The 19966-nt window shown below is 42.0% G+C and overlaps 1 protein-coding gene across 1 annotated transcript in view; it reads right to left on the bottom strand.

Moving 5' to 3' along the window:
* CDH13 (cadherin 13) overlaps nt 1-19966 on the bottom strand; it is a 758666-nt gene that overhangs the window by 391495 nt on the left and 347205 nt on the right. The window contains exon 5 of the mRNA XM_074968836.1: nt 18960-19112. Within this exon, the coding sequence (XP_074824937.1) occupies nt 18960-19112 (153 nt within the window). The remainder of the gene's footprint in view (nt 1-18959; nt 19113-19966) is intronic.

The raw sequence follows: 19966 nt of genomic DNA, 5'->3' as shown, positions 1-19966 counted from the left end.
CAAAGAATGGGGCAGACAATCCCCCCAAAGCTGGTGAATATTCCAATACTTAGATTTACCAAGCCAGCATAAAACAGTTTCTTTATTACCTCACCAGTTACTCAGAAGTCCAAACAACATCGTTCCCTTAAAATGACCCAGCCTCATGCCTCCATCCAGGTAAATATGATGATTTCTGAAAATTTTATTTCATCATATAAAAGGAAAGGTTCTACCAATCCCAAAGGATCGGACACGTTACCTCCTAAATACATCTTATCCAAATACACGCATACAGCCAATTCTTATTAACTAAACTAAAATGTATTAAAAAACAAAAGAGAAAGCATGGTTAAGAGATCAGTATACATACAGACGTTAACGCAATTCAATGAGGTTCAAATTCATAGCAGAGATGGTGAGCATTGTAGTTGCAAAGAGTTCTTTCAGAAATAGTTCATAGGTTATAGTCCAATGTCATTGCAGGGTGTTTTAGTTTAGGAGTGGGCTCTCAGTCCTTATGGCCTAAGCTTCCCCGGTATGCAGCCTTAAGCAGATGACAGAATCAGGGCCCAAGGATCATTTATACAATTTCATGTCCTCTTTGACAAGTTGGGAGTTCCTCCGAGAACAAAAGGTAATTAGGATGATTTTGAAGGAGGTTCATCATTGGTACTTAGGTATAGAATTAACATAAGGCAATTTGTTTGTTCCTCCACCATTCACAATATATTTCGAAGAGAGATGAATACAGAGATATCCCATCCGTTTACAATTCATTTAAATACTAGGATGTTCTTTTGATCTCTGAATAATCAGCATAGAAAGGGACAGTGGATTACATTGTCGACCCTACTCATACATATATAAATACGCAGAAACACAAACATTATCTCCTCACATGTCTTCTGAAGGTTATTTATTCTGCAGGATGTTTAATCCTCTCTGGCCATGCATCACAGACATTCTACCTTAATTTTGGGGTTAGTAAAAGGATAGCTCAGAAATAATGTGGAATCCTTATGTCAAGCATTTATTTATCACTACTTCAAACAGTGCATTAAATATTAAATAAAAATTCAATTAGCTGTGAACAATACATAACTGTTACAAGCAACTGACATACTCTGAGCCATAATTAGATTGCATGAACTAGTATAGTACATGCAACATGAAGATGATTTCAGGCTTTATGTCACACAAAGGGGAAAAAACTAGACTGTTTGAAATCCAAGTTGTCCACACAAAAAGAAAAAACAGAAAAAGAAAAAGACTCCAGAGGAAAAAAATGTTCCTTGCATAGCTGTTAGACATGATTATTAACATGTTAGAAGATAATATATTTAGGCAGCATATTTAGATAAACTGATTGAATAGCTAAAAATTCTGGTTCCAGAAAAGAGCTATATAACTTACAATAAAAATACATATTTGCAATAAATTATCCATATTTCAATATGCCAGCCAAATTCAAAGATAGCTCATTTGAATTACTTCCCCTTGAGAAAAAAGACATGAAATCTGTCTTCTGCCAGTGAGACAGAACTGGGTATTGAATCAAAGAGTACTGTTAGGTTGCTACAGGGCAATATTACATGAAATTTAGCTAACTCTACTACCTGGACTTTTCAGCATGGGGTCTGGTGATAATGTCTGTGGAAGATGAAAACTAATCACTGGAAGAAAAACACGAGTCGTAAAATGCAGGATCAGGCAAGGAAGTGAGCACCTCTTACATAGTGCTGAGGTCCTTCATCTCCCAGGGCAGTCCATGGAAGAGGAGGGTGCTCCAAATGTTGGAGCAGACATAATATTCTCAGAGAAGAAGAGAGTCTTAGTTTCAGTGAAATGCATTAATTTGACTATTACATCTGCAATGGAATGGATAAAGCCTGGGTCTCGCTCAGAAAGTCCCTAACATTGCATCCGATGAAGTGAGCTGTAGCTCACGAAAGCTTATGCTCAAATAAATTTGTTAGTCTCTAAGGTGCCACAAGTCCTCCTTTTCTTTTTGCGAATACAGACTAACACGGCTGCTACTCTGATCCCTAACTTCTCTGGGTCAGATCCTGGTAAAAATCAGCTTAGCTTCAGGCCTTGTCTACCCTAGAAAGTTGTGTCACTTCAACTCCACCCATATATTTAAAGCGGAACAGCCTCCCTAGTGTGGACTTAATTATATTAATATAAAGGTGTGCTACTCCAATATAAATATTTCTATGCAGGAAGGAGAATAAGCTATACTGGCATAAAGTACTTTTATACCAGTAAAACTGTGTCCACACCCAGGCTTGCACTAGCATAAACTATAGAAGTTAAAATTCACACCCTAACCAAAATAGTTACAACAGTGCAGCTCTCAAATGTAGACCAGGATGAACTGCCTTCAACAAGGCTGTGCAGACTGACATGAGAATCTAGCCCTTTACATCTCCAGATCTCTCTAACCAGCTTCCCGTTGCCTCTGCACTTCCTGATAAATACATATAGTGGCATTATGCTACAGTAGGCACCCGCACCTTGCAGGATTGAATTCTGGGTTGTGATAGCATTAATTTTATATCAGTACTGCTTCTAACCTGATTACCAAGTACTTAGTCTTGCTGCTACTTGCTCTCATCAATATGGGGCAGGGGGGAAATGAACTAGATGAATCTAGTCAGCCTAAGGACACAGAAATATACCCTTGTGGGGCTGTTTTGCTTGATTTTTGTTGTGTTTTGATCTATCATGAATCTTAGGGTATGTCTACACTAGAACTGGAAGGTGTAAGAGTCCAGCTCAAGGACACATACCCACACTAGCTCTAATCTAACAAGAGTGCTAAAACTAGAAGCATAACCACTGCAGAGCAAGCAGATGGAGGGGCAAGGTGCCAAAAGACCAATACCCTAGCCAGGGCAGCTAGCCCCTTCTGCTGCTCCCACCACTGTGACATCTAATTGGTCAGAGCTAGCGCGGGTACATCTACCCATGCTGGGATTTCCTTCGAGCTTCAGTGTAGACATAACCTTCAGTCCAAAGTTTATCGGGAGGCAAGGTTCTGTCCCACACAGAGCTCCCTTGCACAAAAGTCCCTTTACTTAGAGCTTTGCACAGAGGACATGATCTGGGCCTAAGAAGATACGATTTTACAGTTCTAAATATCTGTCTGTGTAGGATTCAAATATTAAGAGGCAATACCATGGAGTGAATAATTTATGGCAGGCATTGTTCCAGCAGACGTTTTCAAGGGTAAAAAGGTGCAGGTACCAACTACAGTACTAGTTAAGAAATATAGCAAACTCCCCCAGCTGCTGCTGTGGTTGTCTATGCATATATGTCTGAAGACTGTAGATCACCAGAGCAATTCCTCATACCATACCGGATCCAATATTCTGAGTATGTAAAACTGTTCTGAACTGCACTGAACAGGTCTATATATAAAGGACAAGTTATTCCTCCTTTCATAATGACATAATTTACAGCTGGCACCTCAACAGCCTGCTGCTACATTAATACATTCAAGGGCATTTTTGACTCGTAGTTTTCAACTTGCAATTTTAGCAAAAATAAGTAAGTAAATAAATAAAAGACAGAAGGGGAGCAACTATCAGGCCCTGGTAATATTATTTATTGTATTGTAGCAGCACCCAAAGACTCCAATAAAGATGTGGACCAATTGTGGGAGGTGCTGTAAAAACATATACACCTGATTAAGAAGAAAAAACATACCCAGGGAATTAAATATTTACTCCAACCTATTGTTTGTTTCTGTATTTGTTTTAGAAACGTGTGAAATAAAGACATTATGCAGTAGAGGGCACATTTCACAAACCTCTAACTTTGCACCTATGAGCATGTTCATGTGCAAATCACTTTCGTACAAGAAAAAACAGGCATAGATTTTCTTGTGCCAGTGACCATGGCAAAGGTTTTCAAAAATAAGAGACTAACATTTGTACATCTGTCCTCAGGAAATAAACATCCTCAGGACCCTGCAACTCCCATTGTTCTAAGAGGGAGCCAATAAGCATTTTTTGAAAATCTGGCTACTTCTTTTATTTGCTTAATTGAGAGCTTTGGAATATCTGATCCTTACATTCTTATATAGACTCCTAAATAAAGTGATCTGAGCATTCAGCAGGTCTTATGGAAATCAATAGCACTCAGCCTTTTAAAAAGTCAGATCACTCCTCTAACAGCCTAAGTAAGGATTTGGGAGCCTAACATTAGGTTCCTGTGTTTGAAATTCTTGGCCTGGGTGTGCAAGACTGCAGAGGCCCAAGCCAAGGCCAGGCTTGGGAATGCTGAATAGTTCATGCAAATAATCATTGTGGTCTGCTCTAGTTTATGTGAGGGACTGCAATAAGCACAAGCTAATCAAGAAACCTCCTGGAGCCCAATGTGTCTGGGCTGGTTTGGTAATTAAGCCTGGCTCAATTTCTAGATCTAAGATATCGAGGAACTCATATGACCTCCATCGCTCAAGTAGCTAAGCATGTGCCAAGTATTTTAAAACTGTAAAAGAATTACAATCTCTCTCCTAGTCCTCCTTAGCCCATTGGGAGAAACAGTTTTATTAGTTTATAGATGTTGTTGTTACTGTTGCTGCTAACTTATGTTGATTAATTAGTGAGTGTGTTGTGTGCCCCTGTGTATGAGCTATAGGTACACTATAGGTAACACTATAGGTAACACTATAGGTAACAGCTATAGGTACACTAAGTCAAAGACATGAGTTTTGCACTTCATTCCAACAAATATTTCTTCACATACCGAGGGCAGACAACACATCCACTAATTAATCAACATAGGTAAGAAGCATAATTTCTCAAGGACAAGACAGTCCATGAACTTTTAAAAAAGTAATAAAGTTTAGTTGAAGTTTGGTTTGAGTTTTGGCCAGAGATTCACATTGTACAAACTAGTTCACTCATCACTTATTGCTAAATGCAAACCCCACAGCACTGACGAGACGCACCGGATCTTTCATGTCTTAAGCATCAAGATTTAAAAAATATTTAGCATCTAACTCGTGGTGATTTCAATGTGAGTTAGAGGCCTGTATTCCTTTAAAGATCTGGCCCCAAATAATAATGTGCCAGCTAGGCAATGGGTAGTCTCCATTTGAGCCTATCCAACCTTGTATTAGATACAGCAGTCAAAGTCCTTTCATAATTGCTTTACAAGTCTGAATAGATATGGAGGTAGAAATAATCAGACAGAAACGGATGCTCTGGAAGCGTGAAACAAAAAAGCAAGATAAAGGCACTCAACAAACAGCTTGCAAATCAGAGTGGTGACAAAATTTACCTAGGCAATTTGAACTGTTAATGAATGAAAGTGAAGAGATTGTTTTATTTATTTATTTTTTAAAAAGTGAAGGTCTTTATTTGTTTTAGAAAATGTTTAACACGTACAAAGTGTGAAATCAGTTGTAGGAGCTTTTAGCTTGTTTTCTGCAGTGACAGATTGGCTTCCTGTACAAGGATGCCTAGACTTTAATAATGACAAAATAAGAAAATTCAAACAAATTATATTGGCAGTACTGCAAAGGAAATCAGGAAACACTGCTGCCTTTCTGGGTCAGATTTATTGCTCATGTTAATTGGGATAATAACCAGAGCTAAGCAAATTGATTGGGTTAAAATAAAAATAAGTGACAAAAAAAGCTCAAACCAGAGATGGGCCTGAACAAACCGGTCATGTCCAAAAAACCCTAGAACAATGGGGAAAATCAGATCCATTTCCAAACCCTTCAACTGGCCCCTATTCTCAATGGAACTGAAAATGCCACCTTTACTCACACAGAGTAATTGTGGAGTAAAGTACCACCCATCATGATTATGGGTGGCAGAATGAAGCCCAACATTAGCAGAATCAGACCCTTTGATCTGAATGCCACCTTAAATATTAAAAAAGTTTAGATTTTGAATTTTACAACTGGCCCCTATTTTCTACACTAGCTGAACCGAACTCCTGGGTAAACTCCTGTCCTGAGTAAAGCCAATGGCAAAACTTCCAATGACTTCAGTGGGGTCAGGATTTCGCCCATGGGTCCTAACTACCAAAACACCAAACAGTACAACTCAAGCCCATCTCTAATTCAAAATGACCCTCAACTAAAAGATTTTTAAAAACTAGAAAAATATGATTTAACTTATTCTTCCAATATTATTATCTCGTATATCTGCATGTCTTTGTTCCAGATGGGACAAATGCTAGACATGCCTTACTACCATGAAAAAAGGCTGTTCTGTTCTACCTTAATAAGCAGCACAAAGTATGGCTACCTAGTGAGAGAGATGTTTCCTGAGATTCATATTCCTCTTTTGCAGACTCAAGAACTCTGGAATTTTTGGATACTCAACCACATTTATGGATGCTTACCTGAAACAAAGGAGCTTCTGGGTTCATCCCTCAGAAATCAAAAGATCTTTCTTCTTTTTAAAAGAGACTTGGTCTTAAACAGGTTTCAGAGTAGCAGCCCTTTTAGTCTGTATTCGCAGAAAGAAAAGGAGGACTTGTGGCACCTTAGAGACTAACCAATTTATTTGAGCATAAGCTTTCGTGAGCTACAGCATCCGGTGAAGTGAGCTGTAGCTCACGAAAGCTTATGCACAAATACATTGGTTAGTCTCTAAGGCGCCACTAGTACTCCTTTTCTTTCTTGGTCTTAAACGTCATTGAAGCAAAACAGTTATATCAAGGCTTGTCATGTTATAGAGGTGGCCAAAACCAGACCCTCATGACAGAGCCCCTTCAAATTTAGGAACTGTGTGAATGCCCAGTTCTGAATATGTCCCTGCTGTGTCATCTGTGTGTTGGATCCAGTTTGGATGCCGAACTTGAGACACAAAAAAGCTTGTGAGATGAGAGACGTCTCTGAGACATTAAATTCAAACCAAATTCCTAGCCACTATTCCACCTTGAAATCAGACTGTGACTGCAAACACTGTTGAGAAGAGCCCATGCCTTCATAAAGTATTTGTATCTGGGATGCCAGGTCCTGACTGGGATGTCTGGGCACTATTATTAAATACATAATAACTATCATAAAGCTAATGTGGATCTAGATTGGAACTCTACCTCCTTAGTCAATCTTTAGTTATAATTAACACTCTTCGAACTGTTACATTCATTACCAGATGCCAGGTGGTGCTCAGAACAGGTCTGGCAGCTTTTCCTGCCTTTCAAGCTATCAGAGAACATGCATCCGATGAAGTGAGCTGTAGCTCATGAAAGCTTATGCTCAAATAAATTGGTTAGTCTCTAAGGTGCCACAAGTACTCCTTTTCTTTTTGCGAATACAGACTAACACGGCTGTTACTCTGAAACGAAGACACTATTTCTGAGCAGATTCTTACAACCAAATGCCTCCCAATCATAGTAAGTTAGGGGCAAACATGTCAACAGCTGCTGGGAATTTCCTTTGGTAAGAAAGATTTCATCAGTATAGTCCAGTAGACGCTATAAATGGTGATTACTAAAAAAAAATTGCACTGCATTGGCTTTTGGACTTTGTTGTCACTCCAAACTTTAACTGACATTTTCTCAAGAGAAGCCATCATATTTGCAAATGTATTAGTGACTAACAGAATGAATCATTACTGACACTAAAATTTTAGGTAGGATTTTACACACTTGGCCATCACTTATCTAATTCCAATAAACAGCTCACAAATCAATCAGATAAGCAGTAATAAAGGTTTATGGGACCGAGGTCATTAAGGCAGCAGCCTTTAAAAATACCATTAATCCTTTGCCTAAAACCAAATGAAAATGGGGTGGAAAAAAACCCACTTAAGGTAGCAAGGGATTGTGACTGAAGTCATACATTCAGCTCTTAGAGTAGATCCTAAATGTAAGGGTACAAAATATTGCAAATACCATGGATAAGTCAGATACAGCTGAGGCTTAAGTGGTGCATAGACCATGTACTGAGTCTGTGAGCAGGGGGCAATTTCATGCTAAGTCAGCATTCTCCACAAGTATATTTTCAGGCAAGCAACTTGCACCAGCAAAATATTGACTTGAATGTTTGCAGCTACACTTGGATTGCAGGTGCAAGTTTGGGTACCTGCACCTTCAACAAACTGATTGCAAGTGGAAACCAATTAGAAGGGAAAGTACCACAGATCTGCACCTGTAGAACATGAGATGTGACTCTGCCCTAATACATATATGCCTCCAGAAATATGCATCAAAACAGTGTCTGACTTGCCCACGGTATTTACAGTGTTTTATGTATTTAAGAGTGAAAATTTCTAAAGTGCTCAGAATCAGTCTATCTCTGCTCCCATCCAAGTCAATGGTTAAGGAGTGCTTTTTAAAATCCCACCCTTAACTACGAACACTACATCAAATTTAACTGCTACAGAAGGTAAACACTGGTTTTCTTAATTGTTTGCAGTGCTGTTGATTAAGCCATGTTGGGCTCTGGGTATAAGAGACACAAGGTGGGAGAAGTAATATTGTTTATTGGACCAACTTCTGCTGGTAAAAGAGACAACCTTTTGAGCCCCACAAAGCAGAAGAAGAGCTCTGGGGAGCTTGGAAGTTTGTCTCTTTCACCAGCAGAAGTTGGTCCAGTGTAAGATAATACCTCACCCAACTTGTCTCCCTTGATTTTCTTAATGACTCCCACTGTTGGAGATCTGACACTTTAAACGTCTTTAATAATACTGTGCCGTCTCTCATTCCTGTTTTGGGTTTATTGTAGTTTATTTTTTCCATTGAATGGGTTATCGGGTAGAAACTTTTGAGTTTAGGTCTACAGCATGTTTACATTTGGATACTTTAACAGGAGTGAAAACAGAATACAAGTATTTGAAATATATAATTGAATAATTGCTGTGTACGTTCAGTCCTGCTGATACCATTGTACGATTATGTTTGTAAATGAAAACCAATAAAAATAAGATGGAAAATAAAATACTGTACAGCTAGGACATCAGGGGGTCATGGTTTATTAATTTCATTTTTTAAGGTTCTATTTTAGCAATTTTTCAGATTTGTGGGGGGGGGAGGGTTCGTGGCTTTCTTTGTATATACTGTAAAGCGTAATGTATTGCAGTAGTATATACTGTAATGAGTCATCTCATTGTAATGTTCCCTAGTGCGCTTTAAAATACAGCTGTTTCAAAAACACCAGCTGGGTCTACATAGACCAATTAATATGCAACACATTAGTACGCTTCAGAAATCACACCCACGTAGCCTGCATTACTGCTCTGTACAGACAAGCCCTTGAAGCAGGGACGGGCAAACTTTTTGGCCTGACGGCCACATTGAGTTTCTAAAATTGCACAGAGGGCCAGTTAGGGGAGGCTGTGCCTCCCCAAACAGCCAGGCGTGGCCCAGCCCCGCCCCCATCTAACCCCTCCTGCTTCTCATCCCCTGATGGCCCCCCCGGGACTCCTGCCCCATCCAACCCCCCCTGCCCATTCCCTGCCCCCGATGGCTCCCCGGAAGCCCTGCCCCATCCACCCCTCCCTGTCCCCTGACTGCCTCTGGACCCCCCCGCCCTGACTGCCCCCCGCCGCCCCAGCCAACCCCCCTCTCATTCCTGATTGCCCCCCCCAGGACCCCTGCCCCCATTCAACCCACCTGTTCCCCACCCTCTGACCAGCCCAACCCCTCTCCACACCCCTGCCCCCTGACCACCATCCCGAACTCTCCTGTCCTCTATCCAACCCACCCTGCTCCCTTACTGCGCTGCCTGGAGCACCGGTGGCCGGCAGCGCTACAGCCGCGCCGCCCACAACACCAGGACAGGCAGCCGGGCCGCCCGGCTTGAGCCAGCCAGGCCACCGCGCAGCACAGAGCACCGGCTCAGGCAGCGGCTCTGCAGCTCCGCTGCCCGGCAAGAGCTCGCAGCCCCGCTGCCCAGAGCATTGCGCTGGTGGCACAGTGAGCTGAAGCTGTGTGGGAGAGGGAACAGCAGGGGAGGGACTGGGGGCTAGCCTCCTGGGCCAGGAGCTCAGGGGCTGGGCAGGAGGGTCCTGAGGGCCGGATGTGGCCCGCGGGCCATAGTTTTCCCACCTCTGCCTTAGATACAAGTAACCATTTCTGGTGTTTATTGGATAAACACCAATTTAATTTCTTTTGTACCAGAGGTATTTTATAGGGTGTTTATCCGTTAAAATAAAACATCAGAAGCCCCATGTACATTATTTATCATTCCATTACGTTAAAATCAGACAGGTATTTAAACTGATTTCTTAAAGATTGGTCCAGGTGGGGGTGTTCATTTTCCTTTTTATTTTTCAGGCTGTACATTATTTTATCCTAATATGTATTATTTTCCTGGTTTCTCAGCAGCAGTCTTTAGAATTCTGTATTCTCATTTCGCTTTGGAGGAGACCTAGACAACTCTTTCCGAGTGTATTTACATGAACATTTGTTGCCATTTTAGGTCCAGCTACATGCAACTTTTCTAAATATCTCCGGCCAAGCTAATTCTGAGTTGGCAGCTTCTCCCAGGCATTACTCCCACTGTCAAACATGCTAAAAAAGTTATTGTGAAGGATTTCAGGCAAAGCCACTCCAGTCAGCAAGGCGAGTCAAGTACACAATCAGATCCAAAGTCCACCTAGAGTTGATTTATCTGAGATTTTCCAGGTAAAGAGAACACCTCCCCCGATAGGGAGAGATTTGGCTTGACAAGGCCCCCTCCCAACAATTCTGGTTGGGATATAGCAGCAGTAGCTATTTGCTTGGTCCTCCTGTGTCTAATATGTATTTGAATACCACATGACAATGTTAAGGGGACCATGAAGATTGCATTGTTTAGCCATCCAAAAGTCAACAAATGCCGTATTTTAGGTTGCACATATAACAGAGGTAATCTGGGGGGAAAAAAATAGCTCAGTTTTTCAAAAGTGGCTAGTGATTTTTGGCTGAATTTTTGGGTGCCCAATTTAAGATGCCTTTAAAAGGGCCAGATTTTCAGAAACCGCTTAACACATACCTCTGAACATCATGACTCTCTAGCTGAACACCAAAAGAATGAGGCCTCCAAAAATCCCTCGTCACTTTTGAAAATCTTGGCCACTGTGGCTTCCTTTCTTCTTTACAATGCATAAAGAAGGGTGAAAAACATACTGATGGTTACAAATATGAGGTGCAGCAATTCCTAACCTCTCCTCGTCTTCGCCAGAGGACTCACTGGAAGTCTCAGATACAAGAACAGTGCGTTTTCTCAATGCTTGTTTAAAGGATCACAGGCATGTTGAATCTTTAAGAAAGACATTATCTCACAAGTGTGTCTCATCCATTTCAGTTAAATAGGGGTTAACAAAAACAAACGAAGAACAAAGTGTTTAAAACGGTCTGAGTAGAATTCATCACCCTTTTTTGTTAATCAGATTTCTCTTGCATGAATATCATACAGCTTTTCCAGTAGTCCTGAGAATCTTCTAGAAACCACAAAGTAAGGAAAACCTGAATTTCAGTGTTAAAAAAGAAGCAAAGAAAAAACCTTCTTTATACATGATAAAGAAGGGAAAAGGGCATGATCCTTTTTTAAGGCCTATGAATGTCCCCTTTAATTCTCCTCCCTTATGTATGTATGACACACACTGATGCATTCCTCATGCACAGCTTTACCTTTGCTGCACCATTTTTATCTGCTATACTGTATGATGATCTGAAAAATATTCATACTTTTTTTCATGGAAATTTCTTCTTTTCTTATTTTCCATGTGCACTGTACTTTTTGAAATAATACAGGGGAAAAAAAAGCCACAAACCTAAGAAGCTTTCCAGCCATTCATCTTTTAGTGGTTCAAGAAAGCCACAGAAGAAAAAAAACCCAACCGCCTTCCTGACATAGTTTCAATGTAGATGAATCACTAACTCATTGTTTTTTCAGACTGACTAATCAAGTTAAGAGCTCGCCTACAGAACTTTTCCACTACAGTTTGCACAACAGGATTTCAGTGACCATGCTGAGCAGAAGAATTTTATAACAGGTCAGATAGAAAGAGCTACAGTCCATTAAAATAAACATTTGCATTGCTCTGGATAATCTACTGCACTGCATTATTTTTATGTGATTTGCGTTGCTCTTCTAGGGAAATAAAGTTTGTCCATAATTTAACACATGCCCCACCAGATCAGATAGGGACAACATTTGAGGTTTGAGATTTAAATGCATTAGGCTGGAAAGATTGCTATGACTTTCCAGGGGAAACTATTCAGGGTTTATTTTGAATGAATTGAGGGGCAAAGAGGGGGCCATTTAGGGATCTGGGGCAAAAATTGGGGATTGGTCCTGCTTTGAGCAGGGGGTTGGACTAGATGACCTCCTGCGGTCCCTTCCAACTCTAATATTCTGTGATTCTGTGAAAGGAAGAAATAGCTGCAAAAAAGTAGATGAGAAACAGTACAAGGTGAAACTGAAGGGTTTTGTTGTTGTTGCTTTAAAGAAAAAAATGTTTACCATAAATCCTCTATGACTTGGTAACATAAATCTGAATAGTGAGTCCACAGTGTGGCATTTACCAGGCAGAAACCGCAATCTGGTGAGTTTGAAGCAGTGCTATTTAGCAAATATGGATATTCATATGACTGGGAAACCCCTTCCAAATGACAAGAGACAGAGAAAGCTTCTAAACAACAGATATTGATCAGCACACGCTGGGAAACATAGTGGAACAGCTTGATGGTAATGAGCAGAACTGTCAGCACAGAATGGGTACATCATGCTTTTGGAACAATGAGATTTTCACTCTGGATGAGGCCACAGAAGGCAATTGCTCAGGCCTGCAATAAGAAGTGGCAAGGTGCAAATTTGGTTGCCTCTTCGGGTTTTGATTCCAACTGTTAATCTATATCAAAGTAACCAAATACCGGTTATAGTATTATATTAAAACAGTGGTTCTTAACCTGGGGTGCACGCACCCTCTGGGGGTGCGAGATGCCCTTTTTGGTGGTGCGAGACAGGCCAGATTTTTTTAGACGGTAAATCATCAAAAACACAAATTAAGCACAGGCACGTAAGTACAACTACTTTGTTTCATCAAACCTATGTATTTATTAACATTATACATTTAACGATTACTGTAATATACAAACAAAAAATATATCTAGGTTTAAAGAACTGACCTACTTCAATGATTTTTTATAAGGGGTGCGAGAACATATTTTGATTTTTGATAAGGGGTGCGAGAACATATTTTGAGAACCGAAGGGGTGCAGGCTGCAGTAAAGATTAAGAACCACTGTATTAAAGTAACCAAATACAACCAAGTTCACAGTCAAAGTGGTAGAAAGAGCATGTGAAATAACAGATCCCATGTGGCCAAACCATGTATGACAAAGAATTGCTGTAAAGTTGCTATACCGATTTTTTTTAAAAGTCATTCGTTTGAATTTCCATAGGGAAATTACGGACCAGGTGGTGATTCTGAATTCCTTCCGAGTCTTTTCTGTCAAAATGATTACCTACACCTTGTGGTAACTGTTGTTCTTCAAGATGTGAAGAGGAGGCCACACATGTGCCCTGGCTTCCCTCATGCTCTGAGCAGAGGATATAAAGGGAGGAGCCTGGCTGCTCACCCTTCAGTCCTTCATAGAATCATAGAAGATTAGGGTTGGAAGAGACCTCAGGAGGTCATCTAATCCAAGCCCCTGCTCAAAGCAGGACCAACCCCAACATTCATACCAGAATGTAATTGGGGAAGGTGAACATATGCAACAAATCTCAAGGAACAATAGTTACCAGAAGGTGAGTAACTGTTTTTTCTTCTTCAAGTGATTGCATCTGTCCATTATACTGTAAGTGACTCCCAAGCTGTTATCAGCGGAGGTGAGGCTAGGAGTCTCATCGGAAGAGGGGACTGCTTTTCACACATTCACACCTTCCCTTGGTGCTGCAGGAGTTGCATAGTACCTAGCGCACATACCAATGTCAACAATAGGGATGTTTCCTACAAAAGCAGTGGAGGTCGAACGCACCCGAGCTGAGCGAGCTGCCAATTGTCCGGTTGGTGTGATACCGTTAGCAGTACAGCACGGAGCAATGTAGATGGCAATCCACTGAGAGAGCAGTTGTGCAGTAACCGGATGACCTTTCCTTCTTTCTGCATAGGACACAAAGAGCTGTCAAGAAAACTAAGAAAGTTTTGTTCTATCCAGGTAACAGGCTAGAGCTTGGTGTACATCTCAACTATGGAGCATGTTGATTTTGCAGGGCGGGAAAAAGGACCAGTCAGAATATTGCCTGATTGAGGTGAAAATCAGATACTATTCTGGAAAGAAAAATAGGGTGTGGGCTAAACTGCACCTTGTCCTTGTAGGATATTGTATTTGGAAGACCAGTTACTAGGGCCATGCAACTCCCCCACTCTCCTCACAGAAGTGATGGCTACTAAAAAGATGACATACAGCAAAAGGCTAAGGACTTGAATGGAAGTCCCATAAGAACTGACAGAACTAAATTCAGGTCCCAAAGAGGAGTTGGATTCCTGATAGGTGGGAATAGACTACCTAAGACCTTTTAGGAACATGTTTGTCAAAGGACAAACAGTCCTTTCACTAACCAGGGACATTTCCTGTTCTATTGAGTTGTGAACAAATTCCCCCTACTCAAAGCTATGATCTCAGAACAGCCGTACTGAGAGACGTTGAATTATCTGCTCCAGCAGTCTGCCAGGCCATTCTGAGCTCCTGGCAGGTATGATGCTTTGAGAGTTTACTCATTCAGTATGCAGAAATTCCACCGCCTGGCTGCCTCGGGACACAGCCCATCTGAGCAGGCATCCCCGCTGCTCGTTCACATAAAACACTGCTGTGGTGTTGTTAGTGAGCACTTTCATGCTCCTGCCCTGGATGCATGGCGGGAACTGCTGACATACTCTGGATAGTGCACACCACTCAAGAACAGTTATGCGTAGTTTGCCCTCATGAGTAGACCACAGGCCCTGAGCTTGCAGATGGCCCAAATAACATTCCCTCTCCATAGCAGAAGCAGCTGTCCCCAAGATCATAGAAGAGAGAGTCAGTGACCCTGCAGGCATTGTCTTGGTTCATCCACCAATCCATGCGCAACAAGACCTTGGCTGGGATGCACACTAACTTGTCCAGATGTCCAGTTGGGGTGGGAGAGGTGGGTCGCATAAGTACATGCCACTATGTGCCCCCAGAACCTGAGACAGTTCCTTGCTGAGGTCTGGGGATAGATTTTGAATGATGCACAAAAGTCTCATAGGAAACCATAGGAACTTTAATCTTTTGATGATGTTCACATTCAGAAGTCTAGAATGGGCCCAAGACCCCCTCTGGCTTTGGGTATTAGGAAGTAACAGAATAAGAACCTCCTGCTCCAGTACTAAGGAGACACTTCCTCTATAGCTCCCAAAGAACATAGAGACTGCACTGCTTGTCATAGTACAGACTTGTGAGATGGATCCCTGAAAAGGGATTAGTAGAGTGGAGTGGGAAGGGGAGAGAGAAAGAAACTGTAGGGTAAATCTCCACTCCACCATGCTTAAGACCCGCTTGTCTGTGATGATGGTTTCCCATGCACTTAAGAAATGAGATAGCCAGTTCCCAAAGATAGGGAAAGGGCCAGAAAAATTTGACCTGGTAGTATGCCATCCTCGATGGAGGAGTCAAATAAGGTGCTTTGAGGCTTGTGATTGCCCAGATGAAATGACGGAGGAGGCAGATGGTGGAGGCCTCCTCCTTTGTTGTCTGTGTGTGCCTGGACTGTTCCAGCTCTCTGGAGAGGTAGTGCGGCTTGGCTGGAAGTGAGGATGAAAACTTGACCTTTTAGGGGCTGGTGTATAATGACGACTTTTTCACTACCTGGAGTCTTTCAGTGTATGTAGTGCCTTATCAGTCTTGGAGGAGAACATCACATAGCCCTCAAAAGGGAGATCTTCAGTCATCTGCTGTATCTCTACAGGAATCCCCAATGAATGCAGCTATGGCAATGTCACATGGTCATGCCATCACCATGGAACTTGTAGCTGAGTGTGCAGCATCCAGGAAAGCCTGCAAAGCTGACTGAGAGACCAGATGATCCTCCATCAATAGGGACTGACACTCGCCCTGGAGTCCTTAGGCAACCTGTTAAGAAATTTGATACTGCATCCCTATGCCAAGAGAGCCTGGCAATTGGCTATGCAAAGTTGCAATCTCATAGTTGAATAGAACTTTCTGCCAGGTCTGGCTTGTTTACATCCCTGCAAAAAAGTGTGGAGTGCTGATAGAACTGTTCAAAACTGTATTATTTATGCTCTACGTGCTTTGCCATAGGTGTAAAAGAGGATGGGTTTTGTCAGAACAACTTGATGGGCTGCATTATCACCTCATTTATGAGAAGGGCTACTTTTCCAGCAGTTGGTGGGTGCAAAATGTCTATAAGTATATGACAGGTTTCAGAGTAACAGCCGTGTTAGTCTGTATTCGCAAAAAGAAAAGGAGTACTTGTGGCACCTTAGAGACTAACCAATTTATTTGAGCATGAGCTTTCGTGAGCTACAGCTCACTTCATCCGATGAAGTGAGCTGTAGCTCACGAAAGCTCATGCTCAAATAAATTGGTTAGTCTCTAAGGTGCCACAAGTACTCCTTTTCTTTTTATAAGTATATGAAGATTCTCCTCCACCAACTCCATCTGAATATCAAGAGATGAAGCCATTTTTTCAGAGCTCTCGGTAAACCTTAAACTCATCCAGTACCAGAGCCTCATCCAGTGTTAAGAATGTGTTATGAGACAAAGCATGACCATCATGAGGCCGGTCTTGTACCACTGAGGTAGACATTTGCTCCAAGCGAGGTTGAGGACTGTCCCACAATTCAGTGCTGGTGGCTGTCCAGTACCGACTCTGAGCGTCCTGGGTAGGGAAGCCTCCCTTCTTGGTGCCCCGCTTTTATGAGGAGGTGAGGATATAGATCTGAACAGAGGAGGTACCCTCTCCAAGGCACCTAGTATGACCAGTGATTGGGTTGATATGGTACCAGAGGTCAGTCATACCTAGCCCAGGCCCCCAATTGTACTACCCGCTCTTGTCAAAATAGTGAAAGGCACCCTGGATTCTCTGAGGTGGGAGAGACAAGAACTCATTTCACATTCTGACAAGGAGAAACAGTTCTTTGAAGGCCATATTGGTGCAGTACCTTAAATGTCACTGGAGATCGGGATCTACACCAAGACTGCAGTATCAGCAGAAGCATCGGAGGCTTCCTGGCTATTGGTATTAGGTGTTGAAGTGGAGCAGGCACTGGTGATCTAGGTGATGTAATCAAAGAGTGAGGAAGACAATACTTGACCTGACATGGGCGCTGTAAGAGACACCAACATTGGTGCTATAGCGGAACAGGGAGGCCTCACCTTGAATTAGTGGCGAAGGCAGTACTGAGAGAGAGAGAGAGAGAGAGGCCTCTGATTTTGTTGGTACTGATGCAGCATGCTTTCCCACCATAAGCAGGGGTGACCAATTCACTGTTGTCATTGATAAAGTAACTGGTATTGATGTTTCCAGAGTAGGCACCAGAGTCAGTGGCTTAGTCCTAAGAGAGCCACTCTGGAATGGTACCAGGGAGCAGCACATTGAAGGGCACTTTCTACCTTCAGTACTGGAGTGGCTTACCTTTGCCAGAGAAGAGTCCCGCACTGTGGATTCGAGGACATCCAAGCCACCCTCTTTTCAAGTTTCAGAGGCCAAGAGTGCTCCAAGCAGTTATACTTTTTGGAGGACTGCTCTGGTGGAGATCTCTGTGAGCAGGCAATGCTGGAAGATCATTCCTGGGAGGAGTGGTCAAGGAGCTCCCTTGCCCTAATTGAGCAAGCTCCAATGCTGGGCAAAAAACAACTTCCCAGGGGTGCAGGAATGGGGGGGGGCAAGGGGGCCATGGACCCTCCCACTTTTTACCAGCCATAAGGGTGATAAATGGAAGGGAGGGGGTGGAGAGGAGTGAGCAGGAGGTGGAGCCTTGGGGAGAAGGGGTGGAGAGGAGTGAGGCAGAACTCCCACCACTCCTGCTTCTTCATTCTTGTTCTGAAGGCACAGCTGATCAGACACCTATCTCTGATGTGACCCTCAAACAGAGAGAGTGAGGAGTACTAATGGGCACAGAGACATGAGGACAGTAAAGCACAGTGCATTCTCTGACCTCTGACAGTAAGAAGGAAATGTAGAACGGGCAGGATGGCTCCACCAGTTATGGTATCAGGTCAGAGTGCAAGGGAAGCCAGACTGTATGTGTGACAGTCCCTATGCGTACAGCTAGGGAAAACGCTCTGGCAGTAGTGCACAAGATGCGCACAGACCAGCTAAACTACTTGAACAAGAAAATTATTATAATATATATAAAATTTTCTGAAGAATTCTACCTGTCAAAACACATGGATGTATGCTCCTGTTAACAACATTTTTGATAGCCCGTTGGACAGAGCTCCATGATTAGAAAGTAGAGCTGGATAATATATTGTTCCATGGACAGCTTGAGGAAATAAGAAGAGAAGCATAGAACTGGAATTAATCTATGTGGTGTGAAGAAAGTTTAATTGGACAGAAGGTTGCAAAACAAAGGAGGATTTGATAATACTTCCACTGCAATGTTCTCAAAGGAGACCTCTTTTTGTCCAAGCAGAACCTTGCGTTCATAAATCAACTTCATGCACAGTTTTCACAAACTGTCTCTAGGAGACACAAATGATAGACTTTACATAAACAAAACACAAATATTTATGTGCTGGTCTGACTCATAGCTCAGAAACAGGAAAGAAAAAGCAAGCGTTAGGAATCTCCTCTCATTTAGAGATAATAAATATGACTGGTTTGCATGCATGTGGGTGGGTATGAGAGTGTGTCCAGAAATTGCACGTGCAAGTGTTCATGTTCTGAAATTTTTTATAGAAATAGTAGCATGCAATATTAATCAAAACACTGAACCTGTTGTCCTCTCAAAAAGCAAACCTGAGCCACAGAAAAAAAGATACTTTGTGAAGACAGGGGTACAGGCCATAATGCTAAGACTACTCACTTGATAAGTGGGAATGGCTTCTCTATCAAGGGACCGTGTCACTGAGATTTCCCCAGTGTTCTCATTGATTTTGAATGCTCCTTTTGGCTCTTGATCCACTCCCTTTCCAGAAAGTCGAAACTTTGATCCCTCTGTTCCATCACTGTCGATAACCTGTTAGGTGAAAGTAACAAGTTAGGACCCAGCTCGACTGAACTGATCAAAACTCTTATAAATGTAGTAATTCAACAGAAATAATTTTAAGCCTTACCCTAATGTGAAACTATATAATGAATTTCTTGACATTAAAAATGAAGCCATAAAAAAAACCAACACTTTAAATCATCCAGAAAACAGAGTGAAATTTTAGTATCTAATCCTGAAAAAACTTGATGTCAATAGGATTAGGTTAACAGTCAGTTAGCTACTAGCCTATCCCTCCCGCCCCCTGCAAGAGGAACTCCCGTTATCCAAGCTACTGTGATCCTGCCTATCCTATCTACTACAGCACTTGCCCACCAGCTAGGGGTGGCTGTGATTTGATTTTTCATTTAAACGGAAAAAAATCAGAGACCTATTCCATTTAAGTGGGACAAAATTTGGAGACTTGATTTCCACTCTAAATAGTTAAAAAAAAAAATCTCAGCAGCAACCGCCTACCACACAATGATTCCTAATTCATTTCAAAACAATCTAAAGTGAGACTGACATTGTTCCAGACAGACCCACCCCAGGTTTAAAGCCAGGAAAATACTCCTAATTAAATATTTGGGTGCCCCTGCCATACATCGCTTAGCCATACAGATGGAATTCCTGTTCCTTTCATATGTCTATTCGTGGATAACACTCCCTCTTTTCTCCATTTGAGAGAATGCCTAAAAATCCTTTTTCAGGTGTGTTCCACATGAGTGGTGGCAGCATGTGTAAACTTCTAGAGCTATGTGAAGTTTCTTACAAGCTAGAGGTTTTGCAAACTTGTATTTACACACAAGAACCTAAAAGGATTATAAACTAATCTTGCCCTGTTA

Source organism: Natator depressus, chromosome 12 (genome assembly GCF_965152275.1).
Source record: "Natator depressus isolate rNatDep1 chromosome 12, rNatDep2.hap1, whole genome shotgun sequence".
Classification (NCBI taxonomy): Eukaryota; Metazoa; Chordata; order Testudines; family Cheloniidae; genus Natator; species Natator depressus.
Note: the sequence above shows the minus strand (reverse complement) of the source record. Positions and strands in the feature narration are given on the sequence as shown.